This window comes from Osmerus mordax, chromosome 13, assembly GCF_038355195.1.
Source record: "Osmerus mordax isolate fOsmMor3 chromosome 13, fOsmMor3.pri, whole genome shotgun sequence".
Classification (NCBI taxonomy): domain Eukaryota; kingdom Metazoa; phylum Chordata; class Actinopteri; order Osmeriformes; family Osmeridae; genus Osmerus; species Osmerus mordax.
Genome location: NC_090062.1, coordinates 6,664,499 through 6,689,972, shown reverse-complemented (window position 1 = coordinate 6,689,972; position 25,474 = coordinate 6,664,499). Strand labels below are relative to the sequence as shown.

Sequence of the window (25,474 nt, the reverse complement as noted above, 5' to 3'; positions counted from 1 at the left end):
ATTGGGCCAAAGGCCTGAGACAATTACCATCTCCTTTTGAACATCGGATTTTGGTCACTGTTACCAAGAATTTTGTATTCATTGAGCAAAGAGCAGAGCATTAGGTTTAGTGGATGTGTTGTGGAAAGGGGTATGGAGCACTTGGTGCAAGGGACCAATCAGGTGAACAGGAGAGGAGAGTTCACCAGAGACAGAGAGATCAGTGGGGTGCTCAGAAAGCAAGCCTGGAGAGACTATTAATATCACTGCCTCTTATCCGACCACCCAGACTGCCAGACTCTCTCTCTCACACACACACACACACACACACACACACACACACACACACACACACACACACACACACACACACACACACGCCACATGAAACCCACAGAAACAGAGAAAGGGTGGTGGGATAGGAGGGGGTGAGTGGACATGAGGACGGAGCCACAGACAGACTGCTCTCTCACTCACAGGGCTGGAGTTGAAGTCCAGGGGAAGGTTCTGGAGAGGGGAAACTGGCTGCTGCTGCTGCTGTTGGTGATGGTGTTGTTGTTGTTGGTGATGGTGTTGTTGGTGGTGATGTTGTTGTTGTTGTTGACACTGCTGCCCCCCCTGCCCCACTGTGTGCTGGGTCTGCTGGTAGAGAGGATAGGGAGGGGGGGGCTCCATGGGCATGCTGCTGGTGTCCAGAGCTACACCCTGGGCAGGAGACAGGACATCACAAAGCTCACTATGTAGCGCTGATGGGGGGGGGGGGGAACATGCATGCTCCTATGTGTATACCTATCTGTGTGTGTGCTTTACCTCTGTATGTGTGCATGTCTGTATACCTGTGTATGTGTGTGTGTGTGCATTAGTGTATTCATGTGTGTGTACCTGTGTGTGAGTGTGTGTGCACCTGTGTGTGTGTGTGTATTCCTGTGTGTGTGTGTGTGTGTGTATTCCTGTGTGTGTGTACCTGTGTGTATTCCTGTGTGTGTGTACCTGTGTGATGGGCGACAGCGAGGGGGACATGGTGGGGGACATCTGCTTGGCCAGGCCCCTGCGTTGCTCTGCCCCGGGCGAGAGGGTGAGGGGGCTGATGGGGGCGGGGCGCCGCCGCGGCGAGCTGCTCATGGCCCCCGGGGGAGGGCTGGAGAGAGACGCCAGGCGCAGCGACGAGTGGATGGAGGGGTTGCTGAGGGACGAGTGCAGCTGGGAGTTGCTGAGCGAGGCCTGGATGGAAGGGTTGCTCAGAGACGAGGACAGGCCTGGAGGACGAGAGAGAACCAGAGACGGTGTGAGCCGGACAGCTCGGAGCGGTACTGATGCCAGTCAAGGATCAGTCCCCCCCCTTCTCTTTCTGTCTTGGATTGAAGGAGGGGGGAGAGAGTGGCTGTGTTAAGACACGGGCCTGGGAGACAGCAGACAGGATATGATGTGTGTTCTGTTATCCAGCCCTCTGTCCAAACCACACCCAAAACACTGGGACTGAATTATTCACTCTCCAACTTTAGTGAGACAAAGGGAGACAGGGAGAGAGAGAGATTAAGAGATAGAGAGGAGAGAGAAGGGAGGACTGAGGGAAATAAGGGCGGCGGAACAGAGCAAGAAAACAGAGAGCAAAGAAATGAGCTGTTTGTTTGAATTCAGAATAGGGCCAAAGTTCATCTGAGTCTTGGTTCTCCAGCCAGACTGAAAGGATGCATAAGAGTGTATATAACACACACACATACGCACATGCATGCGTGCACACACACACACACACACACACACACACACACACACACACACACACACACACACACACACACACACACACACACACACACACACACACACACACACACACACACACACACACACACACACAAAGGAGGAAAGCCAGAGAGAGAGCGGACATAGCTGTGATCAGATAGAGAGAGTGGAGAGGGAGGAGGCTGGGGAGACCGAGACGTCTCTCTACGTTCACATGCTTCAGAGAGCTGCTCCACGACACACAGCCTCATCACAGGCCCCAACAGTACCAGCTCCAACAGTACCAGCCCCAACAGTACCAGCCCCAACAGTACCAGCCCCAACAGTACTAGCTCCAACAGTACCAGCTCCAACAGTACCAGCTCCAACAGTACCAGCCCCAACAGTACCAGCCCCAACAGTACCAGTCCCAACAGTACCAGCCCCAACAGTACCAGCTCCAACAGTACCAGCTCCAACAGTACCAGCTCCAACAGTACCAGCCCCAACAGTACCAGCCCCAACAGTACCAGCTCCAACAGTACCAGCCCCAACAGTACCAGCCCCAACAGTACCAGCTCCAACAGTACCAGCCCCAACAGTACCAGCCCCAACAGTACCAGCTCCAACAGCTCACTACCTGAGAGAAGAACCCATCAAGGGGAGCCAATGGGATCACTACACACACACACACTTCACTCAAACCTTGATCTAAACACACTCATTCAAAACCTACATCTAAACACCACACACACACACACCCACACCCATAACACCCTCAACTAAACACAAAACACACACACCCATAACACCTTCAACTAAACACAAAACACACACACACCCGTAACACCTTCAAGTAAACACAAGTCACGCACAATACCTTCACCTAAACGCAACACACACATAACACCATTCCCTAAACATAAGCCCCCCCCCCCCCCCCCCCCCCTGAACCCACCCTGGGTGCTTCCTATACCCAGGTGCATCATGGCGGCGGGCAGGTTGCCGGTGCTGCTGCCCCCGCTCAGGTTGGGGTAGGCGCCCCCGTCCTCGGGGTCCAGGGGGGTGGGCAGCGGGGAGGGGAAGTGCAGGTTGCTGAGGTCCGGGAGAGAGCCGCCCGTGTTCAGCGAGCCCTGGTAGTGGGACAGGCCAGCGTTCTGCTCCGGGGATGGAAAAATACTGGGACAGGAAGGAGAGAGAGGCGTTAGAGACAGCTAGGGGACTGGGCTGTGGCGCTGCGAGGCAGCTTGGAGGAAGCCCTGCAGGATGGCATGGTGTGGAGTCGTCCTGACTCACTGTACTGACTAGACTGCTGTCAGCACTGACCACAAACACCCGAGAACAATATTGTGCCTCATATGGCCGCCCCTCTGCCAGGCCTAGTCCTGCGTCCAAACAAACAGCAACAATAGCAGCCTCACACGCCAGTCGTTCTCCCTGTGTGAGTCAGCAGGACGAGGCCTGGGCAGATCCTGATTCACTGCTCCCTGAGTGGACTCTCAGACAACACAACAGGAGGGTCCTAACTGCAGCTGAGTAATGAGGAAGTGCATCAAACCACCCTAACCTTCATTGCTCACGTATTTGTTTTGTTTTAATCTTCTACTACACTATGTGGGGGGGCTAGATATGTTCATGGTGTTTCATTACGATCTTAATGACTTACTTGATTCCAGGCACTTCACAGGATTTGGGTCGTGAGGAGAGAGACTGGACCTGGAACAGGTAATGATCAGCGTGATTACCCAGAGTCCCCTGAGGCTGGCCTGCGTGGCAGCCTGCTGCAGTGACCGTCTCGGCATGCCGGGGCTTACCTTCTTGGCCTCCCACAGCTGCTTGGGCAGGGGCTTGCTGACTCCCAGGAGCCCCTCCTCGTTCGACAGGGAGGGGAAGGAGAACACTGTGGACACAGGAACACACAGGTCTGCCGATGGTCACAATGGAACACAGCCAGATCAATGTACAGCTCGTCTGGGCGGGGGGACAGGCTGAGACACAGGTGTGTGTGTGTGTGTGTGAGAAGAGAGAGAAAGCAGGGACAGGCCAACTCACCATCACCAGAGCCATCCACCTCAGCCTCGTTGACACTGGCTGCTCTCCAGGCACCATCAGATCGAGAGACCGAAGGAGAGACAGAAAGAGAGAGACAGAAGAAGAGGCAAACGGAGGGATGGATAGAGAGAAGGATTAAAAAAACAAAAACAAGACCCATAAATCAAAGTGTAACCCCTTCCCCAGGTGCCCCATGTATGCATGTAGGGCGTCACTTCCTCTGACTAGAGAGCCCGGTCTGGGTTGTTAGTATATTAGCTGTGTCTCACACACAGGCTCAAATCACACTCTATCCTTAAAGGCTGCTAGACATTGCAAAAGCAAGAGGAAGTGATGGAGGGAGAAGAGAGAGAGGAGTGTGTGAGAACAGAAAAACAGAGAGAGAGAGGAGCGGAGTGGGGGGCAGGGCAGAGCACAGGGCTGGGCTGAGTGACCAAAGGCCCAGGGAGACTAGAAAGAGGACCATTGTTTTCCTGGGTCTCTATGATCCGAAATAGGACAGAAGCTCTTTCTCCTCCTCCTCCTCCTCCTCTCTTACCAACAGCAGGCAGGGCGCCAGACCAGCACTCCTCCTTCCCTCTTGTGCCTTGTCTCATTCCATCTCCCTCTCATTCCCTTTCTTCTCTCCAGCGTCACAAAAAATATATCTGCACATCTTTCTCCTTCTTTCCTCTTCAAGCCTTTTTCTGTGTGCTCTTGTAACAACCCTCTTCACTCCTCCCTTTCAAACCCCATTTCCTTTCCCTCTCATCCTCAGCGGTCTGTTTGTTAGCACGGTCAGCTCTCAGCTTGTTAGAGCACAGACACAACAAGAGCAGAGAGATATCCCACACCGCCAGGTGACTCCACCTCCAACTCCATCACTGCTCACAGATGCTACTGACAGAAACCAGAAGAGTGTTCCAGGGCCCAATCTACACTGACTGTGTTCCTGTCCCAATACTATACTCAGGTCTCTAGTCTAGAGTAGGGAAGGTGTCTGGTCTAGAGCAGGGAAGGTGTCTGGTCTGAAGCAGGGAAGGTGTCTGGTCTGAAGCAGGGAAGGTGTCTGGTCTAGAGCAGGGAAGGTGTCTGGTCTGAAGCAGGGAAGGTGTCTGGTCTGAAGCAGGGAAGGTGTCTGGTCTGAAGCAGGGAAGGTGTCTGGTCTAGAGCAGGGAAGGTGTCTGGTCTGAAGCAGGGAAGGTGTCTGGTCTGAAGCAGGGAAGGTGTCTGGTCTGAAGCAGGGAAGGTGTCTGGTCTGAAGCAGGGAAGGTGTCTGGTCTGAAGCAGGGAAGGTGTCTGGTCTAGAGCAGGGAAGGTGTCTGGTCTAGAGCAGGCAAGGTGTCTGGTCTAGAGCAGGGAAGGTGTCTGGTCTAGACCATGGAATGTGTCTGGTCTAGAGCAGGGAAGGTTTCTGATGTAGAGCAGGAGCCTGTCTCTACTTGTAGTTGTTTCCACTTCATGTGAGGCAGCTCAGGGCTGTGTGTTCATACACCATACAGGTGTGAATGCCGACAGTCAAGTAATAACAAGGTCATAATCATCCTACCGTCAACCATTCTAGTGGTTGCAGGGGGCGTAACATGGCATACTACATTAAGCTAAGGCCTACCACAGCAACCCGGGCCCTATTCCAGCCCTCGACCTTTGCTGCAAGTCATCCTCTCTCTCTCTCTACCCCCCCCCCTTTCCTATTATTAATAAAGCGGAAAAGCCTAAAAAAACATTGATTGAGAAGTGAGCAGTTGCGCCCACCTGACAGAAAGGCTCAGATGAGTGTGCGGTGCAGGCAGAGCGGCAGAAACCAAACACCCTCAGCCTCGTCGGCGTGTAGAGATTCTGTTTGTATTTGAAACTCACGCTTGGACCGGATCTTTGGCCAATATCCTGTTTAAACTTGTTGGCTAAACAAAGGCAGTAGTAATCCACCACGGGGCCCTACAGAAAGCCCACGCCCTGTCAGCTTTCCATGCAATAAAGATGTCAAAATCACCTCAGCTTCACACGGGAGCAACACGCCTTGTCACTCCAGCCCAACAAGGGAGAGGGGGGGGGGGGGGGTCAATAAAGAAAAGACATGGGGAGTTAAGAAAGAAAGACAGAAAGAAGATAATTGAGAAGAGCCCTGGAGGGAAGAGGCTCTACAAGCCCAGGTTGCCTCGGGATATTTCATCCATCATTGTTTACCTCTTGACAGTCTGTGTGTGCAGACACAGCAAGTCATCTTTGTCTATTTATCTACAGTTCAGTTCAACGTCTGAGGAACATTTGCGCTCCCAAAACAAAATCATGTAATATAGCGGCAAGCGCCAACTGAAGCACTACATGGATATTACCCTGGTCAGAGACAAAGCTCAGCGCCAAAGCTCAGCGCCAGCCATGGACAAGCATCTCCTGAGCATCCATTTTGTGTTTGCAAAGTGAGCAGAGCCGGAGAGATGAACTGTGTTCTCTGTTAATAAGTTACTTACAGAGAGGAACACAAACACCACCGTGATTACCCTGACGGGAGCGCGGCGCTGCAGCCCGGCGCTGCAGCCCGGCATGTTCGGGAGCCGAGCGTGCGCACGTGTGTGAACGAGCCAGACAGTGAGGGGGGGGAAGGGAGGGGCGTGAGCGAGGGGACTGAGCGAGCGAGGGGACTGAGCGAGCGAGGGGACTGAGCGAGCGAGGGGACTGAGCGAGCGAGGGGACTGAGCGAGCGAGGGGACTGAGCGAGCGAGGGGACTGAGCGAGCGAGGGGACTGAGCCTCAGTTGAGAATCTTCCCGTTTGGCTAAGGTGTGGCTTCTTCTCACCTGAGCATGTGCCATGCTACACTGCTGCATGGTTCTGTGTGTGTGTGTGTGTGGGTGTGCATGCGTGTGCTCTCACCGTTGCGCTGGGGTGGCCCTCTGCCCATCTGCTGGTTCATTCCGAATGGATCCTGGGGGTTGGGGTTCATGGCGCTCGTGTGCAGCGCAGAGTCCGAATTGGTTCTGTGTAGGAGGAGAGAGACGGAGCAGAGGAGGAGGATGTTAGTGCCGGGACACGCTGGACACGGACACAAGACTGCCTGAGTGAGGGACTGAGTCATCCTGGTCAGAGTTCTGCTCTGCCTACACACTCCTGTGAACCCTCACTCTCCTTCAGGCCCTGCTGATAAGAACACACACACACTCTCATTCGCTGATTCATTCCTGCAATTGCGAAACGCACCTTCGCTGGCACACACTCGCTCGATGAGGACCTCAGGCACGCGCGCATTCATTCATTCATTCATTCATTCATGAACCCGCTGCGACAAGTGGCCGCACGTACACCTTGGCACTCACGTGCCTCCCTTTCACTCGCTACAACTGAGGGCTTTCTCGAGTGCTCTCCATTAAGCTCCAGTGGCAGTGTTCCTGCCTCTCTCCCTCTCTGGACATGTCCCTCTCCTAGCGCTGGCTCAGTCACCCCTCCCTGTTGCCCTCAGACATCCCTGACCTGGAGACAGAAGCTGACGCTGTTTTCTCATTCGACCCATTTCACGAGCCCCGCTGATTGTCCGAGGCCCGTGTGTCTGTGTTTGGTGGCGTCAGGAGGAAGAGAGAACTGGTTAAAGGAAGGCGTGAATCAGCTGTGGATTCACGCCGGCGGTGTTAGTGGCAGCACGGGGCACTGTGGTGTCCTAAAGCTCAAAGGGTTAGTGAGGAAAGAAAAACGATTGATTAGTGCTGCATTAAAAAGAGTGAGTGAGAGAAACGGAGAGATGCAGAGAGAGAGAGATGCAGAGAGAGAGAGAGAGAGAGAGAGAGAGATACAGGGAGAGATAACCACTCAGACCACAGTAGAGTAATGTTCTGACTTTGCGACCCTGTGTATGAGAGCCTCATCTGACAGAATAAATAAGCGGGGGGGATCAAGTGATGGTCGGGATGAGGAGGGTCCTGGCAGAGCATCACAGAGGACAGAGACAGTCAGAAGAGAGCAGAGTGATAAAGTGGTCCGGAGAGGCCGGTCTGCGTGAGAGAGAGGAATGACTGTAGAGGTCAAAGGTCACCTGTTGAGCTGTGATATTAATCTAAACCCAGGGCGTTTCTCCTCAGTCCACGGCTGCTGCTCCCTTCAGAGACAAAGAGAGACCAGAGAGAGAGAGAGAGATACAGCGATACCAGAGACAGATACAGAGAAACATACAGAGAAAGACCAGAGAGAGAGAGAGAGATAGAGATGTACAGAGAGAGAGACATGACAGACATTTAGAGGAGGACATCCCAAGACGCTTGTTGGTTACTCCCCCTGTACTGGGTTCAGTACAAGAGAGTAAGTGAGAATAAATCATACATAATTGCTACACACAAATGATCCAGACAAACTTGCCCCCTGTGAGAGTGAAGAGAAAAACAGGTCCAGTAGACGAGGCACTGTAGAACAGTGCTTCTCTAACTGGGGGCCACAGGAGATGAGAGATGCACACCGCTAAAAAAGGAGGATCGAATTCTAAGTGTGTATGTGGGGGGGTATCACTGCAGTAGATTGCACACGAAATCAGAAGCCGCCCCCGTCTGATCACAACCCCCTGGAGAGATAGGTTTGTCTGGCAACAGGCACAATACAAAAGTAAACATGTGATCAAGTGCAGTCCTTCTTCAGCCCACAACAATGACAAGGGAAAAATGATCTTCAATGGAATTCTGCCACAATGTGTCCAAGTACTGAAATACAAATGAAACACACAAACACCATCTTGATTCCACATGAAGGAACCTTCAAAACTCCAACTGATGTCGGCGGCATGTTTTCCTGGCATGCAGATTGCGTGATACAAGACTGAAATGATTTTCCTTCAAACCAAGACAACACAGCTCTATAACAGTCACTTGGTCTTGAGGTACAGATGGTTCTAACCTTGAACATACACACACTGCTGTACAGTGCTGTGCAGTGTGTGTGTCAAGACAGCTGGACTCAGTGAACCATGAAACCCAGATTCTCTCCCAGTTAGAAAGCTGTCCACTGTAGTGATCCCACAGTACCAGCAGTACCCGAGCCCTCCCCTGCCTGCAGTAGACCCTCTCCCCTGCCTGAAGGGGACCCTCTCCCCTGCCTGAAGGGGACCCTCTCCCCTGCCTGCAGGGGACCCTCTCCCCTGCCTGCAGTAGACCCTCTCCCCTGCCTGCAGGGGACCCTCTCCCCTGCCTGCAGTGGACCCTCTCCCCTGCCTGCAGTGGACCCTCTCCCCTGCCTGAAGGGGACCCTCTCCCCTGCCTGCAGTAGACCCTCTCCCCTGCCTGCAGTGGACCCTCTCCCCTGCCTGCAGTGGACCCTCTCCCCTGCCTGCAGTGGACCCTCTCCCCTGCCTGCAGTGGACCCTCTCCCCTGCCTGCAGTGGACCCTCTCCCCTGCCTGCAGTGGACCCTCTCCCCTGCCTGCAGTGGACCCTCTCCCCTGCCTGCAGTAGACCCTCTCCCCTGCCTGCAGTGGACCCTCTCCCCTGCCTGCAGTGGACCCTCTCCCCTGCCTGCAGTGGACCCTCTCCCCTGCCTGCAGTGGACCCTCTCCCCTGCCTGCAGTAGACCCTCTCCCCTGCCTGCAGTGGACCCTCTCCCCTGCCTGCAGTGGACCCTCTCCCCTGCCTGCAGTGGACCCTCTCCCCTGCCTGAAGGGGACGCCCGTCCCCACCCTGGGAGGACCATCACTGCACTTTGACTCTTCCTAATCGGTCGGGGGAGAGGAGCAGGGGTAATAAAGGAGGGCCACACCTCTCCACCTGTCATGTCACAAGGCTGGGCTCGCTTATCGACCTGCCCGCACAGCGGGCGTTACATCACCTGCAAAACCTACCTCTAGTGATACCTTGGGGATCACAGTGGGAGTGTGACACACACCCAAACGCACCCAATGCTAACGCAAGAGACGTGGGCGTGCTGGTGAAGGTACAGAGAAGGCTCATCAGGACAGGGGACCTGGTCAGACTGTGCAGCGCAGGGCTATAGACGGCTACTGATGGTTTAAGCCTCTTGTTCCGTGGCATGCATGCTTAATGACCAGGACGCAGATTTGATGTCATCAGTACCGCAAACACACGCAAGGAAACAGCAGGGCAGGAGAGTCCGGCAGGGCACCAGACAGACAGAGCTGTGTGGCCGGTCCTGTCCCCCACCCCCACCCCCCCCAGATAACAGCAGCTTCGACGCACATTTCCAAGTGAAGCTGTTTGTCCCTCCCCCTGCGCTGCTCTGTACCAGGGCTTAGCAGCACAGGCCATATGGCAGACCAGCCAGCCCTCCCTCCCCGTCACTCTCGTTTCATCCCAGAGCCTACTTACCTCCCCTCTCTCTGCCTCTACCTACACATTCCTCCCTCTCATCCTACTTTCTGTGTATTCCCACTATTACCAAACGGGACTCTTAGAACAGGGGGAAAATATATATATATATATCTGCAAATGGTAAAGACAGGTTTATGAACATAGCCACCAGACGATTAGAGGTCAAATGGTGCAGCATGGAGGATAAACACAGAATCAACACACACACACACACACGCACACACACACGCACACAGAGATTTACACTCCACCCAAGCAGCCAAATATCACTCAGGAGTGGAGGCATGTGGTTCCATCCATCTGAGAGCCTCTGTTGTAGTCTTTATTCAGCTGTAGCATGTTGGGGCAGGCTGCTGCTGTGGCACTCATCCTGGGATCTGATCTGAGACTACCACAATCCTACTCCATTCTAGAAAGTAGAACCACAATCCCACCAAGCTCCATTCTAGAATCACAATCCCACCAAGCTCCATTCTAGAATCACAATCCCATTCCAGCTCCCTTCTAGAATCACAATCCCATTCCAGCTCCATTCTAGAATCACAATCCCATTCCAGCTCCATTCTACAATGAGAATACCCCCAGACACATTCAAGAAATCAGAATCCCACCCAGCTGCATCTAAAGGGGCGCATGGCTGTGTGATCCCGTCCTCTGGGCCGCGTTTTTTGGATGCCGTCCCCAGAGAGGCCAGTGTAGGAAGAGCTGGCCAGTGATGGGTGGGTGGGGGTGGAGGAGGGCGTGGGACTGGAACAGAGGCAGTGACCCCAGCTAATGACCCAGGCCAGCTGTGTTCTGTGGGGATGGCTGTGCTCAGGCCTCAGGACCCAGGAACCAGGACAAGACAACAGCCTCTGGCCAGGCACCATTGAAACTACAGGTCCCAGAGGAGATGTGTTCTGCCGGTCGGCTCAAAATACACACAACCCAACCACAAACTCCTTAACATGGAAACGACAGGGTCAAACAGCCTTATATAGTTCTACAGCAGGGAACAGGAATTCTATTTATTCGTTTTAGTATTTTGACCAAATGAGAAAAAATGACAAGCTAAAAATAAAAAGGGCATCAATCTTTATCACCGATCTGGATTTATAATCTGTTGGCCAGAACAGTGAGAGGCTTTGTGAAACGTTCCCTTGCATGTCTGCAATGCCTGTGGGTCCCGCAGCACTGACCCCCGGCCTCTCACAGGAGAAGCCCGGGACACTGTGTCGCACCGGCCCAGCGCTTTCATCACGTACCCTCGAACACCCCTGCAAAGCAAACACGCATGCATCGCTCTGACACACGCTCCCGCTGTCTATACACGGGATCTGCAATCCCTCTCCCGCGCTCTTAAACGCTGCCTCTGACAGGCCACTGCCTCTGACAGGCCACTGCCTCTGACAGGCCACTGCCTCTGACAGGCCACTGCCTCTGACAGGCCACTGCCTCTGACAGGCCACTGCCTCTGACAGGCCACTGCCTCTGACAGGCCACTGCCTCTGACAGGCCACCGCCACGCGGCCGGGCAGGAGCAAGCCTGTGGTACACGGACGAGGGCCGGCGCCGAAGGGGTTAAAAAGGGATTTGTGCGCCCGGCGGTAATGCAACGCAGATGTGGCCGGCTCTGTAAACACTTCCCCCTCCGCTCTCTCTCCCCGGAGAGAGACCAGCGGAGCATCTGGCTCCTAGCACGGCCCTGCAGGACACGTCTCTCCGAGACTCGTCACAAACACCAGTATATCTGCAACCCCTCACTCACAACACAGTCCAGTCCTCTCACTGGGGGGGTGGGGGAACACCTAGGTGTGTGACCCTCGAGGTCAAATCCAGAACAAGGGTCTGCTTCAACTGGGTGCGGGGTCAAGTCAACTGGACACACGGGGGGCAGCCGGGGGAGCGCTCGGAGCAGCTGCTCGGGTTGTGTGGAGCTATGCTCCCGTCGTCTCAGATGAGAGGGTGCAACTCATTCATAAGCCTGCACGACTCGCACATCTCTGCGGTCAAACTGGGATGCTAGACATTTCTGGAGGTGTTTTATGGTGGTAGCTATATTCTCCGCGTCAGATCACGCATAGCTGGAATGACCCATGTGACCCAGGCTCCCAGAATCCTCATCTCCTTCCGATGATTTGTTTACTCTACTCTGGCCCTGGTCTGTCCTGGCCCTGGTCTGTCCTGGCCCTGGTCTGTCCTGGCCCTGGTCTGCCCTGGCCCTGGTCTGTCCTGGCCCTGGTCTGTCCTGGCCCTGGTCTGTCCTGGCCCTGGTCTGCCCTGGCCCTGGTCTGCCCTGGCCCTGGTCTGCCCTGGCCCTGGTCTGTCCTGGCCCTGGTCTGTCCTGGCCCTGGTCTGTCCTGGCCCTGGTCTGTCCTGGCCCTGGTCTGGTCTGATCTTGTAGTCAGCTCTATGTCCTCCTACTTCCTTTACTGCTGCATGAAATGAAATACCATAAATCCACCACTACAAATAACCTAAATCCAGCTCAGTGACTCAGGTCTGGCAGGTACTGTCGATCGGAGAGGGATTCAGCCTTCCTCTGCTCTCTGAACAAGAGCTGCAACAACACACACACCATTAAAGATTTAGGCTACGGGACTAAGACCAACCCAAATTGCTTTCACAATGCAAAGCTTTAGTTTTCCTTAAGGCGATGGAACAGACCGGCTGGGATGAGAGCTGAACATGACAAAACTACGAGCAATCCTCAACACGGAGAAACGAAACAGAACAGAGCCCGTTCCCTTGTCAGGCGCCTGCCTGGTCCAGAATACAGCCACTTAGGCTCCGGAAATGAATTCAACCTATGAACACGTACCACTAAAGAACCGAAGCAGATGGACGAGGCACCTTTCCAAGGTTCCTGACCTCTGACCTCTTAAGTGCACAGTGAAAGCCCCAGTTGCAGGGGGGGGACAGTGTCCACGTAACACAGCGATGTGGCTCCAAGGGCACTGAAGGTGGAGGCAGATGGTAGTTCCATGCTGCTGTGTCTAGTTGCTGATGGCCACACTGCAGAACCAGGAGGCTGGGGCCAGTCTCATGGGGACAGGGGAGAGGGAGAGCTCCATTCCCAGGGGATGGACAGGCCGTTTCAAAGGCTGTGGTTTGAAAGGCAACAGAAGGACCATAAACACAGTATTCCAACCAAGCTTCCTTTTTAATACAATAACTTGTATTGATTCCTTTGTTAAGGCGGCAGACTGCCTGCGACACTTGCTTTTCTCATGGCCATGCGTATCCAGAGAACCTGGAGTGTTACACTCATGACATCATGTTGGTGTGATGACGTTCAAGCAGGCCTAACATCTTCTGAAGGCTCAGAGAACCACTGCTTGCCAATGACCTGTTTTTTTCTTTTTTTCTTTTTTATAATGGAAACAAGTGGTTACCAAGCCAACATGTTCTACCAGTTCTGTTAGAGGTGGAGTCACTGGCATTTGCCTGTTAGTGCTAGAACCATGTCACCTAAGCCCTACTGAAAGGGGTTAAAGCAGAGATATTTACAAACACAAATCATTCTCATCTCCAAAAATATTAAACGGACACACAGTTTAGGCATGGTTTTTGTCTTAACCGTAATGGATTTGAAATGATTCATAAGTTAGGATTAAACACATGCTGTCTTTCGTAAGGATCCACGTCGGACTGAAATGCATTTCCCAGCAGAATTCCCTTCTAGGAGAATCAAGTTATCCGTTAGGCTGGTCCACACTGCTCTGACCCGGAGTGACACATGGCCCACCCAGCGGTCTGCCTCCGTTCTGAGAACACAAGGTCACGGGCAGAGTCTGTTCGCCCAGTCAGGAGGCTCCGTGGCCAACCTGTTCTCTGCTGTCAACAGTGACATGAGGGCGTGGACCCCATTCAGCTTTACAAGTCGTTACTGTACAGTCAACATGGAGGCCAGCGACGGGCTCTGGGCTGTGGCTCAGCTGCTGCAGTGCAAGGGAGGAGGAGGGCGGAGGGGGGAGGGCTGCTGGCCGCTTGCCAAGCCGACATTCAAAACACAACTGCGGAGAGAGGAGGCAGAGAGAAAGAGGAAGGACAAAAGGGAGAGCAGAGAAAGAGAGAGCGGTAAAGAGGAAGGAGAGAGTAGGAGCGAGAGCACAGAGACAGAGACAGAGAGAGAGACTGAGAGAGAGACAGAGAGAGAGACAGAGAGAGAGACAGAGAGAGAGACAGAGAGAGAGAGAGAGAGAGAGAGAGAGAGAGAGAGAGGAGAGAGAGAGAGAGAGAGAGAGGAGGGGCATGGCAAAGCCTTTTATTGCAGGGCTGTAATTCACTCCCTTGTAAACACAGGAGAAAAAACGTCCAGTAATTACACCACCAGCTCTGGGTAGGTAGAACCAGGCAGTTTAACTGAAAACAAGGATGTTGTCTGCACGGGCACCTTAAAAACAAGCCAGCCTATCAGTTAACATCCGCCAGATGTTATTTGTGGTTGGGTAGGAGACAGTGAGAGCAGGGCTGCCCGGTGCTGTGGACTGGCTTCACCCTGTGACAGTGTGGAATCTGAGTGCCAGCAGGATGCTGCTGCATCTGACCTTTAAACCAAAAGGCTATCTGTCAAAAGCATCTTTGTAGATTCAGCCTTCCTGAGGCTAGCATTGCCTGTCCAATCAGCTGTGATCAGTTCATACACCTTAAGCATCTCCGAGCAGACGATGCAAATACAAACATCCCCTTTACATCTGCAAACATCAGAGAGGTTGCGCAATTCACTTTCCTTCTGATTGACTCAACCATAACAAGGTAGTCATGACTCAGCAAATACAGGCACACACTCTTGAATCACTGCTGACAGGAGAGAAAACAGGAAGTTGTTTCTAGTAGTGACTGAGCAAGGGGAGGAAGCACTCACCTTCTCCAGTTGTTGTCGGGTGGAGGGGACAGGTACACGTTTCCATACGGCGAGCTCTCCACGTGGGCGCAGTCAAGGGAATCAACAGCACTGAAACAGCTTAGTGACTCTAGCAGCAACACTTAACTCTGAAACGAGCATTAGCACTACAACAAACATTGCAGACACTAAACAGTAACTTGAACCTCTACAGTTATATGATGCTGTGTATGAACGGGGCATGATTACACAGAAAATATACATGGTAGCCTATACGGGAGAGCAGGGAAACATGTTGAGACAAATGGACCGTTTACAACGTGAATGCTTGTGAACACACACACACACACACACACACACACACAAAAAACACGTTCAAGTGGGCGACAATTTAGAGTGGACAATACCGCCGTCTTGTTCAAGGAGTCTGAGAAACAAAGTCAGCATTATAGCCCTGGTATTAACTGCCTGAGTCCAGTTCCTGTCTTTGTCTCTGGACAGTACAGCTGAGGCAAAGTCAGAGAGGGTTTAACCAACAGTGGGTACAGTGCTTTCTTTAGCATGTTGTTGTTTTTGCTTCTGCCTCTCAGCTCTGTTGCCAATCTCAGGCCTTCAGACTGGACTTGTGTCCCCTGAACATCAGCACAGCCTGGCTGAACCATGTCTTCTCAGCTGACAGTAGGACTCCCTCTACCCCTGCCAAGCCCCATCACTGCTCACTCACTCCGAAGCCAGAGCAATCAAGAGACAAGCTCCCTCGCTTTGAAAAGAAACACACGCACGCCAGGAGGAGCCGAGGGGACGGATTGTTTGGATGGTCCAGTAAGGCAGCAGATGTCAGGATCCTGTCCGACAGGTTACCGGAGGATTGTGTGGCAACAAACAGCCGTCATCCCTCCAGACAGCAGGGTGTGCTCTCTCTGACGGGCGGGTGCAGGAATGACTGCATGACTCACAGGCACACGGACAGAAACGCCACCTGCTCCAGTACCAGGGTAGATCGCGCCTCAGAAGGTTGTCTAACAGATCCCTCCTTGGGCCGTCTGGGAACATAACGCCGACAGAGGATCTCTCTCTCTCTCTCTCGGTGCTGAGGGACGCCGCGGTGATCATCTGGCTCTACGGCTGACATCTCAGTGTCTGAATGCAAACAGATGGAGCCAGGAGCTCGGGAGGAACACAGGCCAGCACCAGGAGTCACTCGTCAGTAACACACATGGTCTTGTTCCTCAAGCCGGAAGGCATGGGAGGACTACAGTGAAGATCCCTTTATGCCAATTAACTGTGGGTTGCCGAGAGAGAGTAAATAAGAGAGGGGGGGGGGGAGAATAGGGACAGAGAGACAAAGAGAGGGCAAGAGAGAGAGAGCCTTGTCAGGTCCCTTCCACCCCCTGAGTGTGTGTGACATCACCAGGCTGGTGGTGGTCCCAGGCCCAGGGAGGAGTGAACATGAGGACGGGCACAGAACAAGCCCACTCTGCAGCAGAATCAGGGGCCCAGGCCTGGACGCAGGAATCATTTCGCAGAACGGAATTCACGAACCGACGCGATCAAAAAGCGACAGCGTGTGCATGAAAAGAGCTCCAACGTGAAGCGTCTGGCAAACGCTCTCCTTCACCGCCTGTCTAGTCTTGGCAGATACAGTTCGCCTCATTTGTGAAAAACAAGCTTCCACTGTGTGGGACATCTGGCGCCTGCAGAAAAAAAAAAGAAAAAAAAAAACTTGGAGTGAAAATCTAAGTTGGCCAGCAGACAGTCCTCTGCCCAGCCTCTTCCCTCCCCCAGTGTGAAGATCATATGCTGCACAGTGCTGTCTCAGTACCACACACACACGCACTTCTCCCCCCCCTGAGAGATTTCGACTCTTCCAGTACCGACAGTCGTGAGGAGAGGGAATGGGGGGTTAGAGTTTGTGTTCATACATACGAGTGGGTCCCAACTCAAAGTGAGTAATTCATTTTCATCATCAACTCTGTAAACTCGGCATAAATTAGCAGCTCGATGGGAACACACTTCCTCAGCAGAACCTCTGTGAAAAACTATTGGTTGAATAAATAAAAAGGGAGGGTTGAGTGTGTTCTGCAGTGAAAGGAAGCTGCTGGGTCCTAAAGAGAACCCGAATACAGGGATGGATATCCCAAGACAGGGAGTGTAATGTCAGGCGCTGGAGGGCTTGCATAACTGTCCGAGCCTCTCTTTAAACACACTAGATCACCATTTCCCTTGGGTTCTGACAAACTCACTCCAATATCAAACCTTTTTACACTCCATCCCTCATATTCATACAGGGATTAACAATCGGTCTTCTTCTACCTGTCTCACCATCACCCTGGGACCTGTCAGGATGATAGGACAGGGAAAGGGTGCCCTTTTTGGAGCAAACACATGAGCACTACCGCTTTGCTGCTTTGCCGCCGGGAAAAGCAAGCAACCTTTTCGAAGAAGCCGATTGTCGATACACGCATTAAGACTCGCCATATACTGTCCACTCTCTGAGGATAACAGCCCTCCAGCCCTTTGGACCACTCTCACCCCCACACTCCAACCCTCTTATTCAAGCACAGTCCTCTGGCCCAGTTCTTGAAAGTCAAAATCACACGCAGTACATAACCACAAACACGATACTACATAAACACATGCACGAACACACACACACACACACAGTGTATTCCATTAAACCAAAAACATCCCTCCAAAATCTATCCCACTGTCAATGTCTAAGCCTTGGTAGGCTGCACTGCAATATATTGCTGTACATGTTTTCATAATGACTAACTCTGCGCCTAGGGCCTCAGCATCTACCCACACTAGCGAAGGTCAATGAACACAGAGATACATTCACACCACACACAGCCAAAATCACCCACAGCATGAAGAAAATGCTAACTAACAAGAGAACGCAGTTTCTAGTGTCTAGATGTTAAGAGCATGTAGGCTTCCTTGGAGTACAGCCTGTGAGATGTGTCAGGTGTGCCTTTCAAAGGGGGCTGACAGGGGAACATTGAAGGAGCACAGCTTAGGAGGGAAGGCCAAGCTGAGTTCTGGTTCAGGGAAGGATATCTGCCGTCCGTGCTTGTCGATGGGTCGCCGGTGGGGGGAGTTGATGCGGTGTGGACCTCTGTGGACCCTCTCCACCAGACCATGGTGACGCGTCCCACGACTGAGTCCAGTCCTGCTTGGAAACTCCCTGAGAGAGCAAGAGACAGAGGCAGAGAGACAGAGAGAGAGAGACAGAGACAGAGGCAGAGAGACAGACAGAGACAGAGACACAGAGAGAGAGAGAGAGAGAGAGAGAGAGAGAGAGAGAGAGAGAGAGAGAGAGAGAGAGAGAGAGAGAGAGAGAGAGAGAGAGAGAGAGAGAGAGAGAGAGAGAGAGAGAGAGAGAGAGAGAGAGAGAGAGAGAAGAGAGAGAGAGAGAGAGAGAGAGGAGAGAGAGAGAGAGGAGAGAGAGAGAGAGAGAGAGAGAGGAGAGAGAGAGAGAGAAGAGAGAGAGAGAGAGAGAGAGAGAGAGAGAGAGAGAGAGAGAGAGAGAGAGAGAGAGAGAGAGAGAGAGAGAGAAGAGAGAGAGAGAGAAGAGAGAGAGAGAGAGAGAGAGAGAGAGAGAGAGAGGAGGAGACAGAGAGGGAGACAGAGAGGGAGAGAGAGAGACAGAGAGAGAGACAGAGAGAGAGACAGAGAGAGGTTAAAATATGGGTAGATAAATAAGAAAAAACTTCTCCCTAAACAGTGGGTGAAAGAGAGGCCAGTGAAAAACAGTGACAACTGGAAGTTAAATAATTAACTCGTTATGAACTGACAACATGAAAACATACATTTTGCTGCAGCAAATTCATGCACAACACAAAGTCTACCCTTTGGCATCCTTCGGCAAACCACGCAAACAGTAAAAGGCCATCCAATCATTAAAAAGTAACCATTAACAAATGAATACAATTAAGTAGTCCCCATTGAGCCCTGAGAACATCCCTGGGGAGACTGAATGGACTCCATTCTGAGAAAGGCTTTCACTGGACTGGCTTTGGTTTCTGCAGCCAATCTCAGTCCAGGATCACTGCTTCACTGCTAAAAGAGCCTTTCTTCCAAGCAACAAGGGCACTTTCACCTGGAGCGACTACTGTATCCTGGGCTCTCCTTAGAGGACTGACACGGATACGGGCCGGGAGCTACTGAGAAACACTGCTTGTATCACATTCACCCCAGTCTTCCTGATGGGACCAGAGCCCACTCCAGCCAGAAGATCTAAACAGCACACATGCTCTGTGTAGCCGGTCTGAGTTGGAAGAATATCTGAATTATTTAGCATCCCCAGGCAGCTTTGCATTTCTGAAACAACAGCACAGAGATGAGCCGTGCCTTGGAGAGGGAAGAACATCAGGCGTAATCAGAGCGTCATTGGGTTTAGCTTCTCTGGTCTTAATAAACTTTAGCCCTTTGAACAAAACCCCTGTTTCTGGTAAAGACAGTTATTAAAAGTGAGTGTGTTTCCAGAAACAGTCATACTATACTGTCCTTTTACAGTAAACGCCTCTTGATGCGGGGGAACTGACCAGATAGGCACGTTTTACAGTTGATTTTTCTGCACAAATGTGCATATAAGGTATAGATGGTGATTGTTCCCCAGCTGTGAACATAGGCTGTGAGTAGTGACCTTACAGTGGGGGGTGGGTGTAGTGCCCTGTAGCCCCCCCCCCCCCCCCCCCCCCCCCCCGTTTCAGTTCTGAGGCCCAGGCTAAGGTCTGAGTCTCACCTGGAAGTCGGTACTGGCATTGCCTATCTGGTTGACGTTGGCAGGGAGCCTCCGTAGTACTGGGCCTTGTCTGAGACAAACGAAGCTGCTGGATCTTCTGAAACTGCACCTGTCAAAACACCAACACACCATGGCCATCACGATCTGGGTAGACTACAGAAGTCTGTCAGCAAACATGGCACACACAGACCTCAGAGAGAGAGAAGAGAAAAGAGAGAGAAGAGAAAAGAGAGAGAAGAGAAAGAGAAGAGAGAGAGAGAGAGAGAGAGAGAGAGAGAGAGAGAGAGAGAGAGAGAGAGAGAGAGAGAAGAGAGAGAGAGAGAGAGAGAGAGAGAGAGAGAGAGAGAGAGAGAGAGAGAGAGAGAGGAAGGAACAGATGAGAATGAAGAGAAGGTACAATACTTCTCCCAGACTGAACATGGGACTGTGAAGCACACTCAATTCTTAGAAATGAACTTATGGTGTTCTCTAAACCACTGCCACAGTACCACCGTTCAGGTTAGAAGGGCCCACAGAGGAACCACAGGGCAGGGCTTGTTCTGCCAAGGTAAGGTAAACACAGTCAATTATCAATTCTGATCAGGAATAGGCAAATCAGTGGGGGATTCTTCCTCACACTAGTGAAAGGACAAAATTTGAATCTCAAAGACTGACCTCATTTGATGTTATCAATGAATTTACACAGACTGGAAAGACCATCTCAGAGAGAACAAAAGTGTCACTGATAGTTGGAGTCTCATTTGACAAAGTAGAATCAGAACTCAAGATTCTGATAGCAAAGCAATAATATGTTTCATATCAGCTATGAGGGGAAATACAACAATATTGGAATATTAGTCAAGGACTGCAGGTCTCTTAGTGATCCCTCTTTGTGGAAACAACCTGCCGCCCACGTGGTACACAGAAGTATCAGTTTACATTCAAGTACAACAAACCACTTCAATTAGTGGTTTGTTGTTCACTCATTCAATGCCACTTAAGTATTTTCAACTCAGTCTTCCAGTCACCGTTGCGAATGTTGAAGCAGCTATTTCTAATTCTGGCTGTTTGCTGGCAGTGTGTCCCATCCCCTGGCTCAGCACTGGAGACAGAGCCCACTCACTGGGCTACTCTGTCTCCCCAGGGTCACTGACAAGTCATACCTTATGGACAGCTTAATTTGGTGTAGCCCCAAGACCACATCCTCTTTAACTGCACATTTTCAAACTCTCTCTCACTTTCATAAAAGAAGACTATTGTGAACCAAAGGCATGAAAGTAACTTGAATAGAACCCCTGTATTTTCCCTGGAGACTGTTTTCATTTCACAATGTTTGTACAGTATGCATTCATTTCTTATGAAGGTGAGGACCGAACCTAAAAGCATATTTTCTACATATCAGTAACGAAGTAGAAACTTGCTTACTACCCATTCACCAAATCTACTGAATACTGTGTTGTGAATCAAAAGCATTTCAGATGAGTTGTAGCCTATTTGTGGCTGTGAAAAACCATAACAGTTCTTGTCAACACAGGCAGATAACATGGGAAAAATTATTTGTTTAATGTGCACTTGGAATAGCATGATAAAATGACTCACTAATTGTCCTCCTCCACACCTATGAACCTATTAATACTACATGGTGAAATTAGTGAGCTAGAAAAACGTGGAATAGGGCTGGGTAATAGGACTTGGTGCAACAACCTAACACTCAGTTCAAGCGTCTGCTATCAATGCAAAGATGCCCATGCCATCTTTACTACAGACCTGCAGCCCACTACACAGAGCAGAATTACACGAGTCATCAAACATCAATCCAATAACACTGATAATTTTCCTTTGGAGAGAGGAAAAAATATGTGGTGACCTTGATGTATATCATAGAGAACAGCAGCGGGAGTGTGTGATCCAGTGAAAAGCTATTTGAGAGTTGAAGCCTAACCATTGAGTAGAATGAATTGATGTGTCTTGTTGAATTGCGAGTGAAGCAAAACAGGAAAGTAAAAGCAGATTGCGTAAAGGGTGATTGTTTTTAAAAAGCAGTCCTAGTCAAACAAACTACACCCCAAAGAATCAAGAATTAGATTTGAACAGTGTGAGTGACAATAGTTATTATTTTGAAGTATTTCCTCTCACGCTGGATGATAAAAAGGTCACAGTACTTGAGATAACTATACACAGGAATTAGGATTAGCTAGGTGTAGCAGTTTCAACAACAAACCATTGGACCTAGACATAACTTTTTTTCTATGCGTTTGATTAGGATGGATTTGCTTACCCTTGAGACAGTGAGATCTGTCATAAGCTGTTCGAAGGCCCGCGTCTCTTCCGCTTGTTTTCTGGTTGTGTAGCGCAATCTTTTCACTGAACTTCCTCGGGTTCGAACCACCCGAGCCCGGTGATCCGGACATTGTGTGGGGCCGCAGTTTCAAAACTTTACTTTGAACTTGAGGCGAATCTTTGAAGCACAGCGCACCAAAAACGAATCAGTTATTGTTGACGATGTATTAGTCCATTTCTTTGTTATCCATCACTGATGTTACAAAAACGTAGTGAAAGTCGTCAGATTCGATGGCCACATAACGACGCTGGATACAGTAGCTGTCACTCAGCTGTCACAAGTTTGTGACCAGACTAGCTAGCTAGTCAGCTAACTAAGTAAACAAACGAATTGTCGCTTTTACCGCTACACGACAGGCATAAAACTTAGCGAGCTATCTAGTGGTATAATCGATCAAAGTTAGTCCTCTGGGTTAATCGCATTATATATACTGCAAAGCTAACAAAGCTACCTGTTTGATTGCAATAGCTAGCTAAGCTAGCTAACCGAGCTATTCTCAATGAAGAACAATTGATTTGAATCTCAATCCGCTCGCTAACGTAACGCTACCAAACTAGCCTAGCTTACTGCCTGGCCAAGCTGCTGTCACTGACAGTGTTGCTCCGTTTCCTAGCTTGCTAGCGCTTAAAATGCTTCAGAAAACGTAAATTTGTTTGTCAAATTGCGAAAATATCTACAGTTATAAGTGGACACGCACTGATCTTTTTTTCTTATTGTTCGCTGGTTTTAGAAATGGGGGAAAATAGATTGCTCACTCCGTTCATTGATAATACTGTGATACGCAGCTGCGACGCGCGAGTTAGCTTGAAAGCTTCTAGCAAGCTACAACTTCTTTGCAGACGTTTTTGGTATTTCAACAAGTGTCAGCGGATTTGGTACTGATGTTACCAAATAACGATATATATATATATATATATAAACAGCCTTCTTTTAAAATGGAAAATCGTAATCCATCGTCTCAACAAATTCTAAAGCAGTGTTTCCAAATCCTAACTCCAGATAAATGTTATCGACAGATCGTGTCACACACAGCTACAACTCCATCAGCAACATCCATAGTAAATACATGCCGCGCTCTGTTGATTTATCTAAAACGAACTGACTTGAATCTTATTTCTGAAAAATCACGATGCTCTCTGTTGTTTAGCTACGCACCACATAACATTCCCCGGCCAAAAAAAAAAGTATACCCGTAGCCTTGTAGTTACTGTAGTTACTAGTCTCAGAACATTCTTGTCTGCGATCCTGTCTGTGCTGCTGCATGATAAACACCAGCTGGTTAGAACAACATAAGTACCAATATGGTCCACAAGAAGGCAGTGAATGACTGTTGAACATTTTAGAGGATTGTGTAATACTACATGTTAACATGAAGTGAAGAAATACAGTATGTTGACTTTGTTTTACAGCGTGCGTGCCAGAGTGCCTGTGTAGCCTGCTGTAGGCCTATATTCACGTTTCATTCTGTCCCTTTACCAAAATTAGTCGTGTGCTAATTTAATGTTAGACATTGTATCAGTTTTTTAGTAATGGTCATAAATCATGTGTATAAATCGTGTGAATTAATCATGTGAATGTTGTCTACTGTACAATTCATACTGGCGTATTAAGGAGCGAGGTGAAGTTAGTTTCATATTCGACATTAAACATTAGTCTCACGTTCGGGAAACGCTAGTTTGCAGCGGCGTTAGGGACCATGTTTAAACTACCCATACAATTTTTAAAAATTATGACCTTTATCATATTTGTATGAATATAAAACCTCAAACGGACACCAGAGTATTCTAACAATGTCTGTTCCACAGCCTTTACCTTTTCGATTACGTTTCAAACAAAATGATAGATAATCGCTAATCTATGAAAATAGTTAAATCGTCGCAAATCGTTACTTTTTCAAACTTGTGTCAAAAAATCTAAACCAGATTATTCTAATAAAGTCTGGTATACATTACATTTAGTCATTTAGCAGACACTCTTATCCAGAGCGACTTACAGTAAGTGCAGGGACATTCCCCGAGGCAAGTAGGGTGAAGTGCCTTGCCCAAGGACACAGCGTAATTTTGCAGGGCCGGGAATCAAACTGTCAACCTTCTGATTAATAGCCCGATTCCCTAACCCGCTCAGCCATCTGACCCCCCTACTTCCACAGCCTTTACATTTTCAATTAAGTTTCAAACAAAATGATAAAAAAAACGCTAATCTCTGAAAAAAGCATGAAATCCTCGCTAATCTTAATAACCTTTTCAGAATTGTACTGAAAAATCTTAGATATACACCAGATTATTCTAATAAAGTCTGGCCTACTTCCACAACCTTTCAATTTTCAATAACGTTTTATACAACGTGTTATACAACGTGTTGGGAGTCAGGTGGCTGAGCGGTGAGGGAATCGGGCTAGTAATCCGAAGGTTGCCAGTTCGATTCCCGGTCATGCAAACTGACGTTGTGTCTTTGGGCAAGGCACTTCACCCTGCTTGCCTCGGGGGGAATGTCCCTGTATTTACTGTAAATCGCTCTGGATAAGAGCGTCTGCTAAATGACTAAATGTAATGTAAATGTAATACAAAGTTCAAATAAATTGCTAATCTCTGAAAATAGCATGAAATCCACGCTAATCTTAACTTTTTCAAAATTGTGATAAATCTCAGATATACACCATATTATTCTAATAATGTCTGGCCTACTTCCACACCCTTTAGTTTTTTTAATTAACCTTTTTTTAAATTATAGAAAATTGCTAATCTCTGAAAATAGCATGAAAAAAAACTTAATTGAAAAAGTAAAGGGTGCGGAAGTAGGCCAGACATTATTAGAATAATATGGTGTATATTTGAGATTTCTTGACTCAACTTTGAAAAAGTTATTAAGATTTGCGAGGATTAAGCTATTTTCAGAGATTAGTGATTTTCTATCATTTTGTTTGAAACGTAATTGAAAAAGTAAAGGCTGTGGAAGTATACCAGACATTGTTAGAATACTCTGGTGTCCGTTTGAGTTTTTATATTCATAAAAATATAAAAGTCATAATTTTTCTAAATTGTATGGGTAATTTTCACCCGGTCCCTAACGCGAAGCTGCAATGTCGCGTCTTCCGAAAGTGAGACGAATGTCTAATGTGAAACTAACTTCACCTCGGTGTATTAAGGCCATTGTAGGTATATAAAAAAAAATATTGGCTTTTATACGCCGTCATGAACCATGTATAAATCGTGTGAATTACTCATGTGAATGTACTGTACCATTCATGTATCCTGAATATTACACACTAATAAAAAGCATCATTACTGTTCCCGATTCCACGTTGCAAAAATAATATACCAGTAACACACTGCTCCAGTTAAATAGTACCTGGCAGACATCATTTGCATTTAGCCTACCTGAAGGTCTATTCATTTTTTTTGTAGTTTTATAATACGTCCTATGCACTGTCATATTCAAACATTTAACTGCATAACATCTGACTGAGAATATGCTGCCATGGTTGCCATCTCTAAATTCAGTTCTGAACTTACTACTGTTAATGAGTCAAATTGACATATATGCATCCCAATGATTT

General features: G+C 49.5%; 1 protein-coding gene across 1 annotated transcript in view; it reads right to left on the bottom strand.

Annotated features, from left to right (window-relative positions):
* The window catches only part of crtc3 (CREB regulated transcription coactivator 3), a 28,056-nt gene extending 4,926 nt beyond the window's left edge, over positions 1 to 23,130 (bottom strand). The window contains 16 exon segments of the mRNA XM_067249173.1: positions 457 to 684; positions 970 to 1,235; positions 2,660 to 2,880; positions 3,368 to 3,417; positions 3,516 to 3,601; positions 3,754 to 3,792; positions 6,606 to 6,709; positions 7,756 to 7,818; positions 14,873 to 14,934; positions 17,912 to 18,038; positions 19,294 to 19,295; positions 19,599 to 19,636; positions 19,639 to 19,668; positions 19,671 to 19,707; positions 21,856 to 21,915; positions 21,917 to 23,130. Of these exon segments, the coding sequence (XP_067105274.1) occupies positions 457 to 684; positions 970 to 1,235; positions 2,660 to 2,880; positions 3,368 to 3,417; positions 3,516 to 3,601; positions 3,754 to 3,792; positions 6,606 to 6,709; positions 7,756 to 7,818; positions 14,873 to 14,934; positions 17,912 to 18,038; positions 19,294 to 19,295; positions 19,599 to 19,636; positions 19,639 to 19,668; positions 19,671 to 19,707; positions 21,856 to 21,915; positions 21,917 to 21,988 (1,485 nt within the window). The 5' untranslated portion in view covers positions 21,989 to 23,130.
* Positions 23,131 to 25,474: the final 2,344 nt, after the last annotated feature.